Genomic DNA, 24,537 nt, shown 5'->3' with positions numbered 1-24,537 from the left:
ACCTCCTTTCATAAAATTGCCAGAGAAAGTGCAGAAAGGCACTGATGTGACATATATATTTAATATACAGAGTTGATCATTTGTATTTTAGTTTTATCAGCCCATGTGAAATACTGGAATTTTCCAAATATCTATAACTTTTTATACTATTATATATAAACATCCGTTCCCCTCAATAAAATGGATTTTGGCTTTTATCTGGCTGGATTTTATCTGCATTAAAACAGTCTGTGATTTGTTAGCTGAACATCCACCAGTAGTTTTTTGCAAGCTAAGAAAAAAATATAAATACTGTCTATTTATCTGTATATGAAATACCTTCTCAATAGTCCAGCCAACTCAGCTCTTTGGGAGGACTTACTTTGTGTTACAAGTGGAATTTTTTTCATGTCTGCAGAAAGCAGTTGCAGCTAGCTCAATGTATTTCATAAGGGTCAGTCATGTCCTCCCCACTTTTTGTTTTGGCAGTCAGGAATTGCTTTAAATATTTTTCTTAACATCCTTGAACTAGCCTTTGAAGGATTTGTAAAATTTCAAAAGGTTGTGTGAAGACGGTAGCATTCCCTATTTAAAAAAAAGAAATGGAACCAATCAGTACAAGTTCCATGCTGCTCCTGGGAAAGATCAGGGCTCATAGGCATAACTCCATGGACACACCTAGACAGGCATTCATCAGAAGCACTGGCCACCCTATCTATTACAGCGAGTCTGTTGTCACACCCTCATCTGTAAGCCTGAGGACTGCAGGCAGGATGACTTGTCTGCCACTTGCTCCAGGTAGGATAGGCTCTGGCTAACTGACAGGTATACCATCTGGGGTCGGTAAGACACTTGCAAATAAGAACAGCCTGGGCTCCAAACAGCCGGCTTTGGCACACTTCAGATATTTGAAGAGTAACACCTGTTACCTGAGACATAGTATCTTTTTCAGGTGCGGTAAGTGAGGCATGTTACAGCTGTTGTCTTCTGAGAGAATAAACAGTTTACTCCCTTTACCACTACGTCAGTATAACTTGATGGTCCTCAAATGTGTGGTTCCCAGAGCAGTAGTAAAAGCATCACCTGCCAACATGGTAGAAATGCAAATCATGGGCAGTACTTCAGAACTCCTGAATTAGGAAACTATGGTGTGGGGTCCAGCAACATCTAACTTAATACCACCTCCGAACCACCAGGAGATTCTGGTGCACACTGCTGTTGAGAGCCACAGGTGTTACTCACTGTATCTCAGGTCAGAGAACCAGCTTAGTCTCCTTACAAGCAGGGGAAGAGCAAAATGAAGGGTTGTGCTGTCAGGTGTATAAAGGGATGATGGTAGAATTTGTTGAAAAACCTACCGATTTTTCATGTAAGAAAAAACTAATGCCTATCCTCTATGGGGCATTATAAAGACACAAATATGAATAACGTATTCTACACAGTACCTCAGAGCCTCTATCGGAGGTGGACCTCAGGGGTGGACCATTAATGATGGCCCAGAGACAAAACCGACTTTCCTAATGTTTTTATAAATAAAGTGGCATTAGGACACAGTCATATGTATCCATCTACCTATTGTTTGTGGCTGCTCTTAGGCTACGATGCAGATTGAGAAGCGCAACAAGGACCCCTTCCCCCCAAAGTCCCACAAAGCCAAAAACATTTAATCTATGGAGCTGTAATGAAAGGCCGAGTTCAGTGTTTAAAGGGAAAGTACTGGGGACACCTGGTGACTCAGCAGTTAAGCATCTATCTGCCTTCCGCCCAGGGTGTGATCCTGGGGTCCTGGGATTGAGTCCCACATCCGGCTCCCTGCATGGAGCCTGCTTCTTCCTCTGCCTGTGTCTCTGCCCCCCTCTCTCTCTCTCTCTGTCTCTCTCTCTCTGTGTGTGTGCATGTGTGTCTCTCATGAATAAATAAATAAAATATTAAAAAATAATAATAAAGGGGAAATACCTTCCACATTCCAAGGTGTTAAACTGGAACGAAGTTGAGGAGGAAGTGTGGTGTGCAGGCCTTCTTCTGCTGTCCAGTGATATAGTCATACTGAATTTTTGCCATGGCTGAGAACTTCACTTCAAGGATGTGGTTATCGTGGAAGGTGTAAAGACTGTCAGGCAAGAGGCAGACCGATTACTGTGCCAAACACCCTGGTGTATGAAGGGTTAAGGGGTGTGGGAACAAATAGAGAAATGACAAAAGGAAGACATGAGGAAAAATTAAAAGAGGATTTGGATCGAGAAGGGAGAATGTAAGCCATCAAAAGAGTGTGACCCATGTGAAAAGCAAACATAGAGGCGTGTGGGCCCAAGACAAGGCTGGTGAAGCCAATCAAGGAGAGAAGCACAGGTTTAGAACATTCCCAGCTGCTTAGCATGGGGGATGGGGCCCAGGTCTCCCAGGGAATTCTGGGACGTTGCACAGAGGCAGAGAAAGGTGCAGGAAGCGTCGGGGCTTGCACTCTGCTACTCTGTCAGTCTGCGGGCTCGCGTGTGCTTGTTCATAGGTGTGCCCCCGCGATTCCTCGCTCCGCGTCACCTCCTGCCGCCGACTGGCCCGCCGTGTAGCAGGCTGTAGCCGAAGCACTGGGCTTCCCCCTTCGAAAGTCTGGTTACTTCCTGCCTTCGCCTCTGATTGTGTGACTTTGGGCAAATCATTCCATGGCTCAGTGTCTCCCTTTCCTCATTTGCGAGATCCTGTTTCAGGCCTCCTCCTGCATCCGCGTTGTGTTCTCCTCCCGGACCCCCTGATCGTGGAAAGGCATTGCTAACCCAGGTCACAGAGCGTGTCCCCAGCTCCAGGGCCGAGAGGGCAAAGGAAGATGAGCAGAGACACTCAGGCGCTCCTGAAAAGGGGATTGCTCATCAGTTTGGCACCAGGGCATTAGTCACCCTCCAGGGGTTTGATTTGGATTTTCTTCTAACACAGACTTAATAATAGATTTCGTCTCTTGCCTGTAAGATTGTTCACGGTGACAATGCTTAGGGGGACATGGCCAGCTGAGTTCCATGCCTGGCATTTCTCACATATTTCTCATTCTTTCAGGAGTTTTTCTTCAAATGTGGAGCACACCCGACCTCTGACAAGGAAACGTCCGTAGCTTTGAACCTGATCACAACAAACAGTCGAGACATCACCTGCATAACGTGCACCGACATCAGGTAAGGATCTGAAGGACCCTCCACATGTTGCTCTCCCAGTGGTAGACTCTCCCGTGAGCCTCCTCGGTGGGTGCTCTTTCTGGAGGAGCATCTGCTTTGCTTCGACTCCGTTTGCACAATATGGGTATATGTCAATATGATCAAACTCTCTGAAGTGTCAAATCCTTAGTGTGCTACTGGTCAAAGCTTCAATGACGTTTGCCCAATGTGGGTATATTTCAAAATAATCAAACTTTTTATTATTTTTTTAGAATTTTTATTTATTTATTTATCCATGAGAGAGAGAGGTAGAGACACAGAGGGAGAAGCAGGCTCCCTGTGGGGAGCCTGATATGGGACTCAATCCCGGGACCCCGGGATCACACCCTGAGCCAAAGGCAGACACTCAACTAGTGAGCCACCCAGATGTCCCTATTATCAAACCTTTTAAAGTGCCAAATTCTTCATGTGGTCAGTGGTCAAATAGTATGCTAAGGGGATCCCTGGGTGGCTCAGCGGTTTAGCGCCTGCCTTTGGCCCAGGGTGTGATCCTGGAGTCCCCAGATCGAGTCCCGGATTGGGCTCCCTGTGTGGACCTGCTTCTCCCTCTGCCTGTGTCTCTGCCTCTCTCTCTCTCTCTCTCTCTCTCTCTCTCTCTCTCTGTGTGTGTGTCTTTCATAAATAAATAAATAAAATCCTTAAAAAAATAGTATGCTAAGATATAAGTGGCATGACTTATGTTGAAAAGTGTAATCTAAAAAAACACAAACACATGTACTGACATTGGTGAGTTCTAAAGTAAATTAAAACACGCTGCTAGTGGGCAGCCCGGGTGGCTCAGTGGTTTAGCGCCCGCCTTCAGCCCAGGGCGTGATCCTGGAGTACAGGGATCGAGTCCCACGTCGGGCTCCCTGCATGGAGCCTGCTTCTTCCTCTGCCTGTGTCTCTGCCTCTCTCTCTCTCTCTGTGTGTGTCTCTCATGAGTAAATAAATTAAATCTTTAAAAAAACAAACAAAAAAAAAACTGCTGCTACTGTTAGGAATGCCATAACAGTTTACAAGTACCATTTATCTTGGAATATATAATCCATAACATTTTATTTTAAGCAACCTCTCCACCCAGGTGGGGCTCGAGCTCACAACCCCAAGATCAAGGGTCACATGCTCTGCTGACAGAGCCAGCCAGGAGCCCCAACATTTTACCTTTAAAATATCATTTCCATACACTTCAGTTCTTCCATGTAACTTGCCTGTGTTTATATTAGGGCTTCACACATCTTCATACATCCAAAAGAAAAGCATGTAGCTAGTTTGGGACCTGGTTATTTCTAATCTCAGTGAGTACAGTGGAAGAAAGAAAATATGGAGATGCTCTGTTAGGAAAACAGGGATAAGGACTAGATTTGAATTACAGTTTGGGAGGCAAGGACCAAGTAGAGAAATCTGAGCCTTTGGAGTCGATGGGTGTAGAACTCCTTACTTTGCACTATTCAGATGAAGATAGTAAAGGAAAATCGCTTTATTTTCTATTCTCTGAGGTTGGCTTGAAGCTCAGATTGCAATAGAGGGATCCTGGCCCTGATACCAAGAAGAATTTTTTTAAGACTTCATTCATTTATTCATGAGAGACACAGAGAGACAGAGGCAGAGACACAGGCAGAGGGAGAAGCAGGCTCCACACAGGGAGCCCGACATGGGACTCGATTCTGGGACTCGGTTCAGGCCCTGGGCTGAAGGCGGCACTAAACCACTGAGCCACCTGGGCTGCCCTTAAGAAGAATTTTTAGTGAAATGCCAAAATGAATTGATGAATAAAGTCAAAAAATCCTGCTTGTTCCAGACTTTAAAGCAAAGACAGATAAATACCCTTAGCATTTCAGGGTTGTCTCTCTTTGGTTTGGGACCACCTGGGTTAGGTGGCCTTTTAAAGTTCCCTTAAGCTGTGTGATGTTGTGGCTGGTGGGTATTAATCCTCCTAACCTAATACTTCCATCCTTTAATACATTTAAATAAAAGTGTTGACTAATAGAAGCCTAAAATCCTTAATAGCATCTGCTAGACAAACTTGTTTCCAAGAAGGGGTCAAAATGAGACTTATTTTCCTGCTGCATCTTTAGTTCTAGCTGTGATAGAGAACACCACAATATTGCCTAAAACAACCTACCAGCATCCCTCAGTAAGATGAATGATTGCAAAGGGCTAATGTTTTCAACATGCAACAAGAGCTGATTCTTCTGGTATTTCAGGAAAGGAGCAAGGGGAGTCCTAAACACGAGAGCTCAACTGCTCTCTGCAAGCACTGAGAAATTAAACTCACGTCTCAGTGTTACATAGGAGAAATGAGTTTTTCTCTATATCAGAATGCAGCCCGCCAGCCAACAGTGAAAAGCCTTCCATTAGAGTTGGTAAAGATGGCATTAAGATATGTAGTATTGATCATACTATCTTACTAAGAGCACTGCTCTCCCTGCTTTCCACTGCTAAGCTGTCGCCTTCATATTAGCAACTCACAACATCCATCCAGGGAAACAAGCCACTTCCCAGATGCACAGGGAGATAATTGCTGGAAAAATAATATTGTCTGTTGCAATAAAAAATTTTTCCTATTATTATTTTAAGGGGATTTTATAAATAGAAGCTACTATATTCAGTTAGATTTAAGTGTGTGTATCACCAGCCACTTGACTGAATGAGGTCCTTTCTTATGTAAGGCACCAGAGGGATGCCCTGTACTAGAATAGAGGAAAGGGCCCTCTCTTCTTATACTGAAGGATTCGGGCATAGAGATGTCATAAAAGCCTACATGCACGTGGAAACACCAATACCTTATGTTGTACTTTGCTGATTGTCATGGTTCCTTTCTTTTTCCACTCCTGCTAATGCTTGCTTTTCAAATTTAGAAGTGATTCACTCACAGAAATCTAAACAATGTTAGAATTTTTTCTTTTTTACCCTCATGGTTAGTAAGATTTTGGTTAATTCTTTCCAGCAACTTGAGTATGCCTAAATATTTGCATGGATGTGTGAGGGGTGTGTGTGCTAAATATAATCATGCTGTATACATTGTTTTGTATCTGGCCTTTTCCACTGAGCATCGCATCATGATAAATTTTCCCTGCTCTGAAATATGCTATGGAAACAAGTTTTGTTTTGTTTTTAAATAGCTACCTAAGATTTCATCATTTGGGAATACTCTAATCATTTCCCTATTTCTAGTGATTTGAATTACTTCTAATTGAAAATAATAAATTAAGTAACACTTAAATCTAGATCCCTTACCAAAAATCATCAACTGCATGTTTTGAATCCAAGGATAGTATCACAGAAATGGTAACAGAAGGTCAGTATTAATGGACGTATTTAAGGTTCTTGATATATATTGTCAAGTTTATTTCCATTCTAAATTATGATTGCCTATCTTTGAGAGGACTCCCTGTTACATCTTTTCCAGTATAATGTTCATAGTTTTAGTTTTTGCCCATTTGCTAAAGGACTTTAATTTTGTCATTAATATTTTTTTAATTGTTATTGGCAAGGGAAATTTCTCACTTACTTGCATTTTCTTTTTTTTGCTTATTTGCATTTTCTATTGTGAGAGAAAAATGCAAAACTTTCTCTGTATGAAAGCTTTAGGAAGAATCTAAAAAAAAAAAAAAAAAGATTGCCTCTGCAATTACCTTCTCATTCACTTATAATATCAGCATATCCTTTTTTAATATAAAGTTTTCTGATCTGTGAATTTATGTTTCAATGTAGTTATTTGGTTTTGGTTTTGAAATATTGCATCTTCCTGGAGATAAATCAAGTTATTTAGTTACAGAAGTGAAAATAAAAATTAGGATATCTATTTATATTTTATGTTTGTTTTATTTATTTTTGTATCTACCCTAATCATACATCCTTAGTCAAATTAGGCATAATTAACTGCATAATAAATTAAAACCAGAGGATTAATTTCAATTCCACTTGTTGGTTATTGGCATATGGGAAAGTGATTGACTTTTGCATATCAACTTGGTATGCTGCGACCTTGCTATAATTGCTTATTATTTCAGGAATTACTTAGTGGATTCTTTCAGGTTTTCTGTAAAAATTATTATATCATCTGTGAACACACGCAGCTTCATGTCTTCCTTCCCCATCTGTATCCCTTTATTTCTTTGTCTTGCTTGTTAGCATTAGCAAGAACATCCAGTGTGATATTGAAAAGAAGTTGTGAGAAAGAACCCACTTGTCTTGTACTTCATCTTAGTGGGAAAGCTCCAAGTTTCTTTCCTCTCTTTCTGACAGTTTTTATCATGAATGGGTGTTTGATTTTGCCAAATACTTTTTCTGTGTCTACTGATATTATCATGTGATTTTTCTCTTTTAGTCTGGTATTCATCCTGTTTTAATCTATGATGGGTTATATTAATTTATTTTTGAGTGTTGAATCAGCTCCGCATACATGAATTCAATCCCTCTAGACTATCTTATATAATTATTTTTAAGCTTTTCTGTATTTGATTCACAAATACTTTATTGAGGATATTTATATCTATACTCATGAGAGTATGGGTCTGTAGTTTTCTGGAATTATCTTTGTCCGGTTTAGCATTAAGGTAATTTTGGCCTCATAGAATCTGAGTTTAGGAAGTATTCATTCTGTTTCTATCCTCTGAAAGAGATTGTAGAGAATTAGTAGCAAGGTAGAAATTTTATTTATTGTTGTGCTTTACACATATATAATTTTGTATACAAAGAGATTGACATCTCTTTCATCTACCTTCTTAACAATAATTCTTTATAAGTATATAATAACCTATATTCAAGGGGCTCCAGAAGCACAAGCTAACTTTTTGACCTTAGGAAAATAACATAATCTCTTAGGCCTTCAGGTTGCTTATAAAGTCTGAGAATTGCAATAGGTCATCTATAAGGCTCTTGCTGGTTTTAAAAGCTTGCAAAGGTAGGAACACTGTTTGTTCAAAGCTTATAAATCAATCGTGTCATTTGAGAAAACACTTATTTGTGGTCTGCCTGCTGACAAATGCAGAAATAAAAGATGAGGTTATCAGTGACACTCCTTTTCAGAGCCAAATATGTGATTGTAAAACGTAAAAGTATATGTGTCTAATATAGATGTGTTATTCATTTCCAGATTTTGTTTTGTTTTTAAATAGCTACCTAAATTTTTAGGCTTAAAATTTAATTCAGGTGCTTGGTTTGTGTCCTTTGAGTTTACATTGTATATAAGATATTTTCCTCTCTCTTAAAGAAAAAAAGTGAGCTATTTGAGAGCCAAAACACCCTGAGGTGTTTACATGAACCAGCAGATATCCATCTGCCATCCAGCCATGCTGGCCCCTCTACTTACCTACAGTAATGAGTTGATCTGTATCCACTCAAGGTTATCAGCCGATAGTCTTCTGTTAATGAACAAAACATGATGAATTAAACAAAAAGCAAAATAAAATAAAACCCAACCAAAAACTTGAGCCAAGAACAGAAAATACAGCACTTGAAGATAGAATGACTATATTGTTACGTATTATTTTTTCTTCAAATTTTTTTCTTCAAAATTTTTTCAAGATATTCCTTTACTTTTTTAATTTTTTTTAAAGATTGTATTTATTTATTTGACAAGTAGGCAGAGCAGCAGGCAGAGGCAGAGGGAGGAGCAGGGAGTCTGGTGCTGGTGATCCCAGGATCCTGGCATAATGACCTGAGCTAAAGGCAAATGCTTAAATGATTAAATCACCCAGGCATGCTTTTTCTTCAAGTTTGTATTTAAATTTCACTTAATGTACAGTGTAATATTAGTTTCATGTATAGAATTTAGTGATTCATCAGTTACATACTAATTTTTGTTATGTATTTCCAATAGAAATTACATCAGAAAGATTCAGAACACTCCTGGACACCTCAGTTGGACTTAGGAGTGACAAATACTATGCCATCTGAAAATGACAGGGCTAATGCCTGAGTAGGACTTGTGTCTTTCCCTGACCAGTGTGCGTATCTTCAAACTCACCCTGGCATCAGGTACCCCCCAAGGAGAACAGTATTTCTGCTTTTTGAATCTTGCTTTGCAATATAATTCTTAAAATTTAAAGTTTGAACATTATAACTTAGAAGAATTAGTAGCATGGCACCATTTGGCAAAAAGAATGAAATCATCCCCACCCTTCAGCTTTGCTCCTTCTAAAGGCTGCCTAGTGAATTCCTGCACTTTTTCCCCCACCCTTATCTGCCATTCTTCAGTTTACAAAGCTGAAGACAAACTAAAAAAATAACCATGTTTGCCCAGCCAAGATTTAACTTTCCAGAAACATGTTTTAAAACTCAGCTCCTAGTAGGATATTAAATCTAAGAACTGGTACTACATTATAATTTTCCTCCAGTCTTCCAGTAAAGACTTATGTTTTTGGTGTCATTGTTGTTTGATATAAATGTATTTTTATAATTTTCTTGCTTTCATATTTGTCTTAAAATTCATTCAGCCTATTGAAGTAATGCTGCCTTGGGATTGCAGACTTAAAAGATTTACTTGGGTTTGGAGATTAGTAAAGATTTATCTCAAAGTACATTTGTACTTGCTCTTGGTATCCTGTGGAGGAGTGATTTAACTATCATTTGGCAGTGTTTTGGTATGCATTCGTTCATTTAACAGAGATTTTTTTTTTTTAAATGGGGATCTTAGTTACTTTCCCTTTGAATACATTTGTTATATCTTAGTTTTCTCCCAATTCACATTTTAATTTAGGTGTATTTGGCGTTTAGTTTTGTTTTTTTGTTTTGTTTTGTTTTGTTTTTAAGATTTATTTATTCATGAGAGACACATAGAGAGAGAGGCAGAGACATAGGCAGAGAGAGAAGCAGGCTCCAGGCAGGGAGCCTGATGTGGGGCTGGATCCTGGGACTCCAGGATCAAGCCCTGGGCCGAAAGCAGACGCGCTCAACCACTAAGCCACCCAGGCATCCCTGGCGTTTAGTTTTTGATGTAGAATTAATATGCAAGTTATTTTTCTGTCTAAATTTGAGACATTGCTTAATGGTTATATTTTATCAAATTAACCGTTTCTTGACATTTTGCCATTAGTGGGAATAGATGGTTTTATACAGTTATCCATCGGGCTCTGAAGAGCATCTTCAGAGACTTCAGATATAGCTACATATAATTTAACTGAAATTTTTAGCATGGCCTCTTTCAGAAAATGGCTTTCATTCTATAATGGAAAAATTGTTGGATTTTGTGTGTGTATCATAGCACTAGAGACCTTCGTCGTGCATACAGATCTATATATTTCTCTTATTAGAGAAATAGTTTGTATACTCCTAGGTAAAGTAACATGCCAGGAACAAAAGATAGCTTCATATAAGTAGGGGAGAGTCTCAGAGCATCTGTTTTACAGAGAACGGTAAATCAGAATGTCACATTTATATTATAATAAACAGGAATATGTTATAGAGTAGAATGGAATATCTTATACCTTTTTGAGATGAAACGGGAAACTTCAAAGATATGTCTTCTAGTTTGAAGCAGGCTACTTCACACTGTGCCCCAAGCCCCATGGGAGTTAGTTCTCTCTGCGTATGCTGTGAGTGATTCTTTCCTGAAAGAGTGTGTGTGGCACACATGGATCTGATCCAATCTTGAGAGAGAACTGTAATAAACCCCTCCAGAATGGAAAATTCTTCCTATGAGTGGAGTTGCCCATACAAGAAATCACATTGCCTCTTTGAAATTAAAAGGTAGTACTTAATTACCTATAAGTCTTTCACTAAATTAATTTCAACTTATTCAAATATCTGTCATATAGAGGGGAAATTGAGGCTAGGACATTTTAAAAATTATATCCGGTGGTCATACCACAAAGAAATAGTTGAATCAGCCTACACACAAGGTCCCTGTGGTTGGTGCTGTCTTTCATCACACCTTACCCCCTGCAGTTCTGGGTTTCCTCTGTCTGCTGGGGATGGAAGGGAGCTTTGCATATGAAAAGGAAAATATTAGTAGTAAAGTGAGGTACAAAGACAGTTGGAAAACCAGTAAGAGCTGAAACACCTGAGCTATATAGAAGCCCATCTGCCATGCCTGGTTGCAGGCGCTGCAAGAGCAAGACCCTAGCTTGGCTGATGCACAGACATGCTGATGCCGCATGTCCCCCACAAGCCTCGGCGTCAGAGATTTCAATAAATATTTACTGATTTGAATGAAAGTAAATCTGGTTTCATGCAGAGCAACAAACAGAAAACAAGTTATTTTTATATGGAACACTTTTTTAAAAACCCTTTCTGTATGGGTGAACGTATCGTGATGAGCACTGAGTGATGTATACAAGTGTTGAGTCACTGTATTGTACACTTAAACACTGTAGTAAATATTCTGGAATTTAAAAATCAAACAAATGGAAAAAAACTTCTGAATTTAATAGAATTTTCAAAAACTGAATGGAACAAATTAATCAGAAATCAATGGAGAATTTTCCAGTGTCAGGAGGAGTAAAGGGAAAAGTCAAATTTTGAAGTCCAACATCAGGATATAGATTTCTCTATATATTGTTTGGGGTCAGTTACTTATGAAAACAGAAGAAATATTTTATCAACATTGATACTTTGAAATGTGAGCCATGTCAGTTTTAATGCAGCCGGTGACCTTCATTTCTCCTACAGCAAACCCTGTAGATCTCAGCTTCAGGCAGCGGCATCAGCGGGGTGTCCCAGAGATGTTACAGATGCTTGTGCGTGAAATTCATATGCCTCACCTTTCCATTTAACTGTCCCTGCAGGTGCTTGGCAGCCCCCGCTGGCACTAGTAGGACAATATTGCAAATCCTCTTGGACCAATTTTGTAGCCATTAAGGTCAACCTCGTGTGTTGTCCCCATCCAGATTTCAAGCAGTTCATTTTCTGATGGTGGATGTTAAGAAGCAACTATATCCGTAATGCATCCAGGTGACTTTGCTAGAACTTTGTTGACAGCCACGCATTATTTTTAAGGTCCATTTTCATTGGAAATAAATGATCACATAGTTTTTAAATAGTAATATTTTACTTAGAAAAATACCATAAACGGCTTATTCATTTGTTTTTAGTCGCATTTGTATTCATGTAATTAGAACTGGGTTATAAATTTGGTGAGGGGAAGATGTTATTTCCATTGCAAGTATTGTGCTGATTCACACCCTCAGGAAACATCTACCTCCTAGGACATGTTTAGTGGTAAGCAATGACACGATCTACCTTCCCTCTGTAAATGCCATTTACATAGCTACTTATTCCCATGCCATGTAGAATTAAGTATTTGCAGATTTGTCCTTTGGTGCTTCCACAGCTAGTAGAGTTATTTGCAAGCAAACAAGCAATGGTCTCAATAACTTGGAGTGCAAGCAAAGTTATTTATTGAAGTAAGGGTCATGGCACGTTGATTCTGTTTTTTTTTTTTTGTTAATTTGGCAAATTCTACATCAAAGAAAACATGGCCTTGACTCATATCTGCGGGGTTCTAGAAAAGAAATCTCCAGGGTTTCTAGATCCAGATTTGATTTCCACATCACTAGGAGCTCCTCAGTATACTGATGTGACAGTCCTTATGCTGTCACATGCACACATTAATGTATGGAAGTGCGGACACAGGTACCAGCATCCTACAATGGGGGTGTCATGGGCAGAGCAATTTCATGCAGGTGTCTGCCATCTTTAGCACCTCCTCTAACATTAGAGAGAACTGAAAAGTCAGTTTGTTTACTCAACAGATATTTCATGAGCTCACCTATGACTCAGAGCTTTGACCTGAGATAAAGCATGTTTTTGATGGGACTCAGAGGGAACAGATGACAGCCATATATGCTAGCAGTGAGTGGTATTGTTGGTGGAAAAAGACTAGTTCAGTAAGGGCAGAATTTGATAACACCCAAGTGCTTTCTCAATGTGTTATTCCTATAAAACAGGGGCCCAAAATTCTTTTTGTAGGCCAGGTCTTTCCAATGATTCTTTTAACTTGGTCAAGACAGAATTAAAAAAAAAAAAAAAAGTAGAACAATCTATGTGAGTTTAAGCAGAGCGGACACTAATTTGCCTATTCCCTCTTCTTTTACACTCGGTCAGTAGCTGCTGACAATGTTTGCTGCTGCAACTCTTACATATTACCCTGGAAATAACCAGTCCTTAACTCCCAGAGCCAAAATCTGGTGCCAGGTGCTGCCATTGTCACTCTCCAAATCTGGTTCCTTCTCCTGCACTGAATGAAAGTGGTATTTCCGACTGTGTAGGACTGTTTTCGTACACACTCAGGTCAGACCCCAATGTACACCAAGATGATCTGCTATAATTCTATATTCCACGAGGCTAAGACTGCCTGGGACAGTGTAGACTCAATAATGGGTAGCAATTTCTATTGCTCTCTTGACATTTGTTAGATATTTTGCACATATGTTGACCACTCTGCCTCTCTGAGATAAATGTTATACCCATTTTCCAAATAAGAAAACTGAAGTACAAAGAGGTTATCTTACTTGCCAAAGGTCACATTGCTCCTAAAATGGAAAGAGAGAGTGTATCAGTATTTGTTCAACAATAATATTGATACCAAAATCCCTGCTCTTAATTTGCTACCACACTGTGTAGCCTCAGGAATATGTTCATTGCCTCAAAAAAAGAAATTTGAGATCATTAATTGTGGTAAAAGAAAGGGATTGTAGCTAGAAGGTAGGAATGGGCTGAGGATGGGTGATTTCAAAGAGAGGTTAAATGTTAAAGGAACAGTCGCAGAGTTAGAGTTATTGGTTTATTTTGGATTAATGGCACCACCTAATTAGCAGGTGCAAATGAGAAGCATGAGGGATAACTCTAGTCTGGGGTTTCTGTGAGGATGGCTCCTTTCCTCCAGAGGAGGCATTGTGTAGGCCTCTGCTGCTTAACATGACTGTGTTCAGGGTCCTAGGGCTGCAGAGTGTAGAGGAGTTCCCTGGGACAAATAGCTGGGAGGCTTCTGGGAAGCCATGATGGGGTGCCAAGGAGGAGGTGGTGCCTGCCATGGAGGCTGTTACTAGGCATGACATGAGAAGACCCTGAGCAAGAGGGGCCCACACACTCTGTGGTACCCCAGGAGGAGGATGATTCCTCATTATGGGTGGAGCCCTACTCACTAAGATGTCACCTGAAGTCCTCAAGGAGAGATGTCCAGGATCAAGGACATGGGGAAGAGCATGTACTAGATGACAAGTGGTGATACCTCTAAGCCAGTCTTAAAATCTTTGTTCCCTTTGAATATCTGTGCCCCATTTAACCATCTGATTGCTGTCTTTTGTGTATTCCTACCTACAGATTTGCTTAGCACTTCTGCCTTTGATTTGTCTTTGGAAAATTATTTTTCCAGATATAAAATTATATTATTAAGCCATACCCATATTCAGATCCACATATATATATGTATAGTCACTTGATTGTAATAAAGTGGCATCACAGAGATGGGGAAAAAGACAATTTGTTAGTAGTTCTGGATAAAGTGATTTAATGTTTATGTTTAAAAGTGAACCTTGGGCACCTAGGTGGCTCAGTGGTTGAGCATCTGCCTTTGGCTGAGGTTGTGATCCCAGGGTCCTGAGATTGAGTACTGCATCAGGCTTCCCACGGGGAGCCTGCTTTTCCCTCTGCCTCGGTCTCTTCCTCTCTCTGTTCTCTCATGAATAAATAAATAAAATCTTAAAAAAATTATTAAAAGAATAAAAGTGAACCTTGACTTCTTATCTCACACCATACGTTAAAATCAGTATCACATAGAATTGTAGATCTAAATATAAACATTGAAACAATAAAGCTTCTAGAATTTAAAATAGTGCAAAATCTATGACTGTAATATAGAGGAAGATTTCTTATACAGGGTGAAAAAATCAATTTTAAGGTAAAAGCTTGATAAATTTATCTACACTAAAATTTGGGACTTCTCAAAAGACACATTAAAGCAGTGGACAGACAAGCCATAGAGTAGGCAATTTTGAAACATGTATGAGTGATTAAGGTCTCAGAATGTGTAAAAAACTTCTATACATCAATAAAAAAGAGAAAACACAATAGAAAATACTTTGAAACAAAAAAATTATTGAAATGATTTATAAACGTTTGGAAATAGGCAAATACAAATTAAAACGACAATGTGTTACTATGATATACCCAACAAAATACCTAAAATCTAAGAGACTGACAAGCCCAGGTTCTAGTAAGGATATGAAGCAGCTGCAACTTCCATATGCTACTATAGGCTCATAACCTGATGTAGCCATTCTAGAAAATTAATTGGCAGTACCTCCTTGAAGATGAACGTACACTTATATGACCCAGTAATTCCACTTGTAGGTATAGGTCAAAGAGGAAACACATATGTCCATAGGAAACACGTGTAAGGAATATTAATAGCAGGATCATTAATGATAGCTGAAAACTTGACATAAACCCAAGTGTCCATTAATGGCATCTTCTGGTGTGAATATAAAATACCATACAGTGATGGGAAAAAATGAATTTAACTACAGCTATGAACATCATGTTGAGAGGAAAAACTGAACACTAAACTCCAATGTCTAGCCGCTTCCCTTTCTTTGTCTCTATGATTTTTCTTTCTTCTCCTTTCCCCCCATTAGTTGTGCCTTTGTGATGAAGGCTAACACCTTCCCTGAACCCTGCATTCCTCATTATTCTTAGAATATGTAAGTGACTCTTTCCCTGGCTGGGGAGGAAGCAGTCATTAGATCAGAGCAGGAACTCTGAAGAGGGAGACAATCTTGGTATTTGATGGACATAGCAGAGGACGTGTGTGGTGAGGGTGGCCACCAGAATGCTTTGAATTGAAATTATATAGTATCTGTGTTACTTTATTTTTAAAAACTTTAGAAATATAGTTTTCTGCAATCCTCTTCAAACTTGTAGTGTAACTGAAGCATTTGAAATTGTTAACACCTCCAATTGGTGTTTCTCTGTAGATCATATTTTTTTGAGAAAATCTCCCTCTACTAGCAGTAAGCTCAGAAATTTTGATAAAGTATTCTCAATTCTTTTTTTAAAAAATTAATTAATATTAGTTGGATATTATCCCAGTATTGGCTTTTCCTTTACTCAGAGAACTTTCTTTGACAAATATTTTTATAAAATAGAACTTGTCAAATATCAGAGAGGGAGACAGAACATGAAAGACTCCTAACTCTGGGAAATGAACAAGGGGTAGTGGAAGGGGAGGTGGGTGGGAGGATGGGGTGACGCAGTGACAGGCACTGAGGGGGGCACTTGACGGGATGAGCACTGGGTGTTATGCTATATGCTGGCAAAACGAACCCCAATAAAAAATATACAAAAAATGTTATTTTTATTTATACATATATTTTGAAAGCTCCACAACATTTAGATGCAGCAAAATCAGAAGTTTTTCTCAATTTCACCTCTTTATAATAGAAATATAAATTTATCTGATTAAAAATAAGAGTTGTACGGAAAGACTCTTCCCACAAGCTGAAATATCCCAAGAGTTCAATTATACAGAATGGAAACCTTGTGGATCTTTTCTCCTTTACTTTTGTGGGGTAGTTTAAATGACTTCTCACAACTTATTTTAGTGATTTAATAATTACTTCCAGCTTCAAAAGATGGAAGATTTAGGGTACTTCATTAATTCAATCACTTAATTAAAGATTGTAAACTGATTTTAAATTAAATACAAACAGATTAAGAAAACTCTTATACAGTAGTTAGCACTATTGTAATGTGGGAGACAAAAAAAAAATATTTTCCCTCCACCTTCCTAGCTTTTCCCCCCCGCTAGGGTACTGACAAAAGACAGACTAACAAAAGAATAACAGACAGAAACCAATTAACATGTGCATCCCACATCCACATGGGGGTATCCATAGATGAGCAACTCAAAGGAATGGGTTGAACTTGGGTTCATCTAGTTTTTTTTTTTTTTTTAAAGATTTTATTTTATTCATGAGAGACATAGAGAGAAAGAATGAGAGGCAGAGATATAGGCAGAGGAAGAAACTGGCTCCATGCAGAAGCCTGATATGGAACTCGATCCCGGGACTTCAGGATCATGCTCTGGGCCAAACCCAGAGCTCAGCTCAACCGCTGAGCTACCCAGGTGTCCCAGGTTCATCTAGCTTCTTAACAAAAGGACAATAAATTAGTAGAGTCATGCCAAGACAGAGGAAAAGGAATTTGAACTTCTAGCAGCAAATTGTGGGAAGGTAAATATATGGGGGACTGGTGGAAGATAAGGATTCATACCTGAAGTTAGTCATGTAGGTTCTTCTGGTGCTGTCTGTGGGCTGATAGAGTCCAGTGATTAACTTCCCTCATTCCTGGTGGTGGAGTGGTTGGAGAGAGGGGCACCTTCACAAATTTATGTCCTGCTTTTAGGCAAACAGGGAAGAGGAAGAGCTTTTCTTCTATCTCCTTCTCAGTTGCCTTCAGCTCAAAATAATCCTTATGCCTCTGTGGTGTAGTTTGGCCTATTTTAGCACCTTTCAGTAAGCAATTTATAGGGTCTTTTGTTTGTTTGTTTGGTTGGTTGGTTGGTAGGTGGTTGGTTTTTTTTTGTAAGACTAAAGCTTTCCTAAAACTGTAATTGATGATGGGAAGCAAATGAAGACAGTTCATACTACCACCCTGAAGAGAGTCTTCCTTATCCATCAGTTTTGTCACAACTCTGTTGTTCAGTTCTGTCATGTAAAAATATTTGTGAATTTTGGCAGCTACAGTTTCTGCTTTGATTGGTGGAATATCACAGCTTGTTTGACACAATTATGAGTAACATGCACACCACAATTACTTCAAGCATGTTCCACATGTTCCTCAATTTAGTAAGGACATTGTTTTCAACCATAATGTTATATTCCACCAAAATTATACATTCATATCATCACTTTAAAAATGGGGAATATATTCAGTGTTGAGCTTTCAAACTGATTTACAGTAGAATTCACAATAGTGTCAGATATTTTGCCATCAAGAGTGTAAACTTCTAGAAGCTTTACTCTGAGTCAGTGAATTACATGAAAAGAATAATTGGACAATTACTAGAATTAACAGATTATCCATTTTTATCATATGATGGGGCACTGATAGGAGAGATCATTCAATTCAACTCTTCATGAAGTTCTGCTAAGCAAACTAACACTAAAAGCTATCACTTACCTTTTTGTACATGCACAAGAAAACCTGGAATCAAAACTGAGCAAATTAATTTAGAGCAGTCATTTGATCTAAATGAAAAGCCACACTTCACTGAGTAATATGCAAATGTACCTTCTGAGCTGCCTGTGTAAAATCACATTCTTTGAGCACAGCATTCTTAAAATAACCATGGACTTTGTAGTAGACTCTGATGCTGCTGAAGCAGGCTAGTGTTTCTGGTCTTCCTCTGGGGAATGATATTTTAAAAGTCCCTCTAGTATATGGAAAATATGGGTTAACCCCTATGCAACTTGTATATTCATCATGAACTTTCTTGAGAAATAGAAATTCTGTACTGTAGTACTGTGATTTATAAGAAATATCTATTTGGTCTTTGTTCAGAGTTTCTAAAACCCTTGGAATTTCCCAAGTGATGAGAGGAAAACAAAAGTATCTTTTGTTATGTTAATGAGGTTACTTTGGGTTCTCACTTGGAGATGGGGGCTGTTGTTTGGGGTGCCAACCATAAGATGTGTTGGTTGGAAATTTCAGTCCCACATCTGACCTCCAGGGAGGGAAGAGGCTCTGGAGTTCAATCCCCTATGACCAATGATTTGACTCCTCGGACCTTGTAATGAAGCCTCCATAAATAGCCAAAGGGTTATGTTCAAAGAGCTTCTGGGATGGTAAACAAGTGGAGATTTGGGGAGAGTAGCACACAGAGAGATGAAAGCTTTGCTCCCCTTTCCTCACATTTTTCCCTATGAATCTTTTTCCATCTGACTGCTCCTGAGTTATATCTGTTCATAATAAACTGGTAATCTAAAAAGTAAAATGTTTCTCTCAGTTCTGTGAAAATTAACCAGACCCAAGGAAGGGGTCATTGAAACCTCCAATCTATAGGAGGTGGTTCAGAAGTCCATGGGATTTTGGAGGCATGTTTTTGTAGAACTGAGTCCTTAAATTGTGCAATTTGATGCTATCTCCTGGTAGATAATGCCAGAATGGAGATGGATTGGTATCTGAGAATTGCCTGTTGTGTGGGGAAAAACCCACATACCCATTGGCATTGGTACTAGAATATTATGTACTCAATATGTACTCCTTGTTTTACCTTATTACCGTTGGCAGGGTTTCTTCCAAAATAAATAACTGGCACCAACAATCATATTAATAGTTATAGATTTGTAATCTGTAAGTGGCAAAAAGCCTTGCAGCAAAAGCCTTCTGATTACTTTCATGGACTCTTTATACTGTCTCACTTCTATTTTTTTTAAAGGATTTATTTATTTATTTATTTATTCATTCATTCATTCATTCATTCATTCATGAGAGACACACACAAAGAGAGGCAGAGACACAGGCAGAGGGAAAAGCAGGCTCCATGCAGGGAGCCCGACGTGGGACTCGATCCCCGGACTCCAGATTACGCTCCGGGCCCAAGACAGGCGCTAAACCACTGAGCAACCCAGGGATCCCCTTGCTTCTATTTTCTATACAAGCCCACCTAGCATAGCCCTGCCTTACGGTTTCAGCTTCAAACAATAATTTCACAAGTTATGATTTCTAAAGCCCTAGGTTTCAGGGCCCTATGCTCCATTTCCCCGAGGAATAAGGAATGCATTCTACCTTGCAAAGGTATGCAGTCTGTGGGGGGCACCAAAGAGTGCCAATGCTCTGGATGGGAGTCCTAAGAACAAGCTTGTCCTCCTGAATCCACCACCAATTGATTATCTGACACTTGTGACAAATAAGGTATCTTGACCTTAATTTCCTAAATTTGGTTAATTCCTGATGTGGATCAAATAAGTTAATTTATGTGAACATACTTTGAGAATTGTAGATCCCTACACAAATACTATACATCCACATGGGTTACAGTGATTATTATTAATAATCCTTTCTTCTTGGGATATCTTTGCACAAAAATAGTTCATTTGGAAATGAGACATAATCCAAACGGAAATATCTGGCCCTAAGAATTAGCTCAGAGGAAGTAACTGGAGTTAGGAGGGACCATGTTCCTGTAGGCAAATGTATTTTAGTTTTAATGGGAGAAACTATGTGGGCATTGATTGTCTAAAAAGTAACTATGAAGGGCAGCCCCGGTGGCTTAGTGGTTTAGCACTGCCTTCAGCCCGGGCCGTGATCCTGGGGACCCGGGATCGAGTCCTGCATCGGGCTTCGTGCATAGAGCCTGCTTCTCCCTCTGCCTGTGTCTCTGCCTCTCTCTCTCTCTCTCTCTCTCTCTCTCTCTCCTCTAATAAATAAATAAAATCTTAAAAAAAAAGTAACTATGAAAGACATTGGGTCTTGGTGACACGAAAGTATTTGGAAATGTAAGACTTCTTTAAAAATTTTAGAAATTTTTAGTAGAGATTTTAAGTTCTTTTGAGTTGGCTCCACACCCAGGATGGAGCCTAAGGTGGGGCTTGAACTCAACCCTGAGATCAAGACCTGAGCTGAAACCCAGAGTCAGATGCTTAACCAGCTGAGGCCCCCAGGTACCCCAAGATTTTAACTTCTTAAATGTGGCTGTTTTCAGTTCTCCAGAAGCAGATATGGAAATAGAAGTCAGTGTATAAGATTTATTTATTTATTTTTTTTTATTTTTATTTTTTTTAGCTTACCCATTAGAGACCAAGCCCTGTGCACAGGATGGGGAAGAAGCAAGATGGGCAGGGAAAGGTGAATGAGGGTCACAGGCTAACTCGGCCCTGGCCAGCAGTGTGGGGACTGTGGAGTAGATGGCCTGCAGAGTGTCCCACTCTGAGCCACACTGGACTTTCACATTCCCACCCGGCTTGATCTCCCAGCACGGCTGCCCAGGGACAGTGGTTGATGCAGATCCTGAAGGAGCTGATGGCACAGGTGCCTCATGACCACATGCCCACAGCTGCACAATAAGAACTTCTCTGAAAGGGGATTTGGGTGGTACCTCTCTATCTCCTTCTGGTCATAGACAAAGGGCATGAAAAGAACTGAGAATGTGGAGAAAAGTTATTTAGGACAGTATTAGAAAAGACAGTGTACAATACATTATTTCTGAATAAATATAATCATAAGAATTAACAAATATAATCACATTTAACCTACTCTGGTGGTTGCTATAATACAGTTACTAGGAAGCTTACTCCATTTAGTGGAATAATATATATTTTTGAAAGCAGAAATATTAAGTAAACACGCTGGCATTCTGACATAAAGATTATGTTACAGACCACAGTATTCATACCTACAAAAAAAAAAAAAACACCAAGTTGTAATCAGTCATTTTTTAAAATAAATAGCATGATGTTGATTTGATGTAGAAATTATTATACATTTTTGTTATATCTGATATAAATGATCACTTTAAAAATAAAAATGACATAAAACATACTTAAAATATATCTTGAAGGAAGATTTAGGGAACACACTTCGAAATCGAGTGTTATATTTATATGTTTGTTGATCAGGAGGCATGAGATCAGATGCACAATTAGGATGTCCTTCACAATAACTATTGTTACTCTAAAAATTTACCCACGGTGCATATCATCAGCAATGTCACTGATGGATAGCTTAGTGTCAGTTCTTAAAATCCATGCAGCCATTCTGTATCTCTTTAATTGTGGCTTTTAACTACTCAGGGGCTTGAAGTCAACATTAACATCGTAAGCTTTAGGGAACTGGATGAGCTTCTGGCATGCGGAATTGCATTTTGTGGTCAACTATGCTTCCTTAACTTGGATGCTGTTTTCCTACCTATTTTTAAAGGATATCATATTTATTCAGTGATCATTTCAGAGATTAACCTTTTTAAAAGATGTTCACAATAAACCTGTACTGACTAGGTTAAAGTAGCTCTCTACAAAAGAGGAATGCGTAGGTTAATTGATCCAAGCAGAACTTGAACGGGAGCAGTTGAGCAGACTCTTCCGCTGACTTCACTCTTGGTCTCCTTTGCTTGTTTGTCATGTCTGCGTGGACTGGTACTGTCAGAGGTGGCAGGCAGGAGCAGAAAGCAAAGGAGATTGAGATCAGGCTGAGATTTGCAGGATTATCAGGGGTGTGATGATATCCAATAATAAAATGCATGTGAACCTGTCCTCATAAGCTATAAAATGTTATCACCAGGGAACATTTCTCCCAGATTTGCTGGTCCCTCTCAGCCCCTCTGCTACTCCAGAGTTTTTCATATAAGGAATGAGAAAAGGTGCCATCTCATTCAGATTCCACACTGGGAAACTTGTATGATGGTGACCGGATGACAGGTGCACCGTCCCAGCAGGGCTCTAACATCCCAATTGTCATGGAATCCAGTATGCAGGCCTGCTGGTGAGCTGTGCAGTGAGGAGCTGGCTGAGTCTCTCCTGGCCTGAAAGCCCTGACTAAACTATTAAATTCCAATCGTTCATGGAAATTTCTGCTGGTATCCTTTCAAACTATTAAGGTAATAACTAGAGTGGCTCTATCACAGATAAGTCTTAAAAAAACAAAAACCCAGAAAACAGGTAACTCTTATTACAGAATTTGTGCAGAACAGTATTCTAGGAAAATGATAAAATGCATGGAATGTGGTGATCCCATCACATACATCGGATTTCACAAAGCTGTCAGTGTTCGGCTCTAATCTGGCTTTCTGGAATGATATTTTTGGCTTTTGCAACTCTAAGTCCATATGGAGAGATATTTTGATTCAGGAAATTTAGAAAATTAATTCCTGTCTTTATTAACCTTTTTTTTTTTTTTTTGGTATCCCACACTAAATTCTAGGTAGGCAGAATTATGCTTTTATTTATCTTGAAAACTTGGCTTTGTTGGGCTAAGTTTCCTTGCCCATAGACATATAGGAAGAGCAGTGTGGCTTGCTTCTTGTCCATTGTGACATCTATTTTACGCCATGCTTTCTCTGTAGGGAGACCAGCAGAAGGCATAGAATCTTCCTTCCTCCCCCAGTCTCTCACCATGTCTGATTTTCCTCCTTCTCTGGTTTCCATTGACATTTGTTTGTGAGCATAGATTGATTGGCCCTGGAATCACTGAGTGACACCAACCTAATCAGCCTCTGGTGAACAAAGACTAATGGAAAGCCTGGGCTCTGGAGAAAGAATGCTGTGTTCACAAGCCCATTTCACTTCTCATTGCCTTTTTCTCGGGGCAAATTCCCCACCCTCTCTGAACTTCTTTGAAAGGTTCTGAAAATTAAATGAGATGAAGCTGGAAGAGTTCCTAGCACAATAGCAAAACCAGTAAATCTTAGCTAAGATTTGGGCTCTGAGTTACTTGCTGAGAGAGTAGTACCTTGTAGGTTAGTCTTTACAGGGCTCGTCTCCATATTTTGCTCTCCAGCTTACACCAACCATGGTGTGATGAAGCATTACAGAAGAGCATTTAATCTTTACTGTGACCACTGTGCCTGCTTGGAAATCCCAGACATCATGTGTGATGAAACTTCTCATAAATGAGCCCCCCCCCTTTTTTTTCTTGTAGCTGAACGAGATTATTCTTCTCTGAGAAAAGAAATGTTTTAAGGCCAGTTCTGTACCTTTGTGGATATAAGCACGATAGCATTAAATTTAGTCAACACTCTGTGCAACCCCAGTTTTCCCTTATAATGCTAAGGATAATGAGGCAAGAAAATGTAGCTATAAGATCCTGACATAGCTGCAGGTTAGTCATTCTCAAATGGGTGCTTTTGTTCCCCGGAGGACATTTGATGATGTCTAGAGGTAATTTTGGTTATCACAACTTGAGGGAGGCACCCCTGGCATGTAGTGTGTCAGGATCAGGGATGATGCTAAATGTCTTACAATGTGCAGGAAAGGCCCCTCCAACAAAAAGTTTTCTGGCCCCAAATGTCAGTAGTGCTGAGGTTGGGAATGTGTGTTGTGGGAAGACAGAGGTGGAGCTGGCTGCCCTCTGATTTGGTAGGGCAGGCAACTCTCGTCCTGTTAGTGGGCAGCTCCATCTGAACTCTTCAACCTTGCAGTGTCCTAACTAAATTGTCCCATGGTCTGAAGATTTAAAACCGGAGCTCCAAATTGCAGCTTCTGCACCTGAATGCCTCAACCTTCATATTCAGCCATGGGGTTGGCTCTTTTCCATTGGATCTTGATAAATGAGGAGGACAGCTGGGCTTAGCTTGCATCTGAAAACATGCTGCGTGGGTCTCAGTGAGAGTAGCGATTGGAAAGTATGCACTGTGAAGAAGAGGCTGAGGCTGGTTGTATGGAGATAAAGTCATTCTCAAAGTCATTTTCCTGAAACACCAAACTGTAATTTAGTTCTG

The 24,537-nt window shown here is 39.5% G+C and overlaps 1 protein-coding gene across 1 annotated transcript in view; it reads left to right on the top strand.

Moving 5' to 3' along the window:
* The window catches only part of PRKN (parkin RBR E3 ubiquitin protein ligase), a 1,299,642-nt gene that overhangs the window by 720,696 nt on the left and 554,409 nt on the right, over positions 1-24,537 (top strand). The window contains exon 6 of the mRNA XM_077899327.1: positions 3,025-3,140. Coding sequence (XP_077755453.1) covers positions 3,025-3,140 — 116 coding nt within the window. The remainder of the gene's footprint in view (positions 1-3,024; positions 3,141-24,537) is intronic.

This window comes from Canis aureus, chromosome 1 (genome assembly GCF_053574225.1).
Source record: "Canis aureus isolate CA01 chromosome 1, VMU_Caureus_v.1.0, whole genome shotgun sequence".
Lineage (NCBI taxonomy): Eukaryota > Metazoa > Chordata > Mammalia > Carnivora > Canidae > Canis > Canis aureus.
This window is presented reverse-complemented; position numbering and strand designations above follow the sequence as displayed.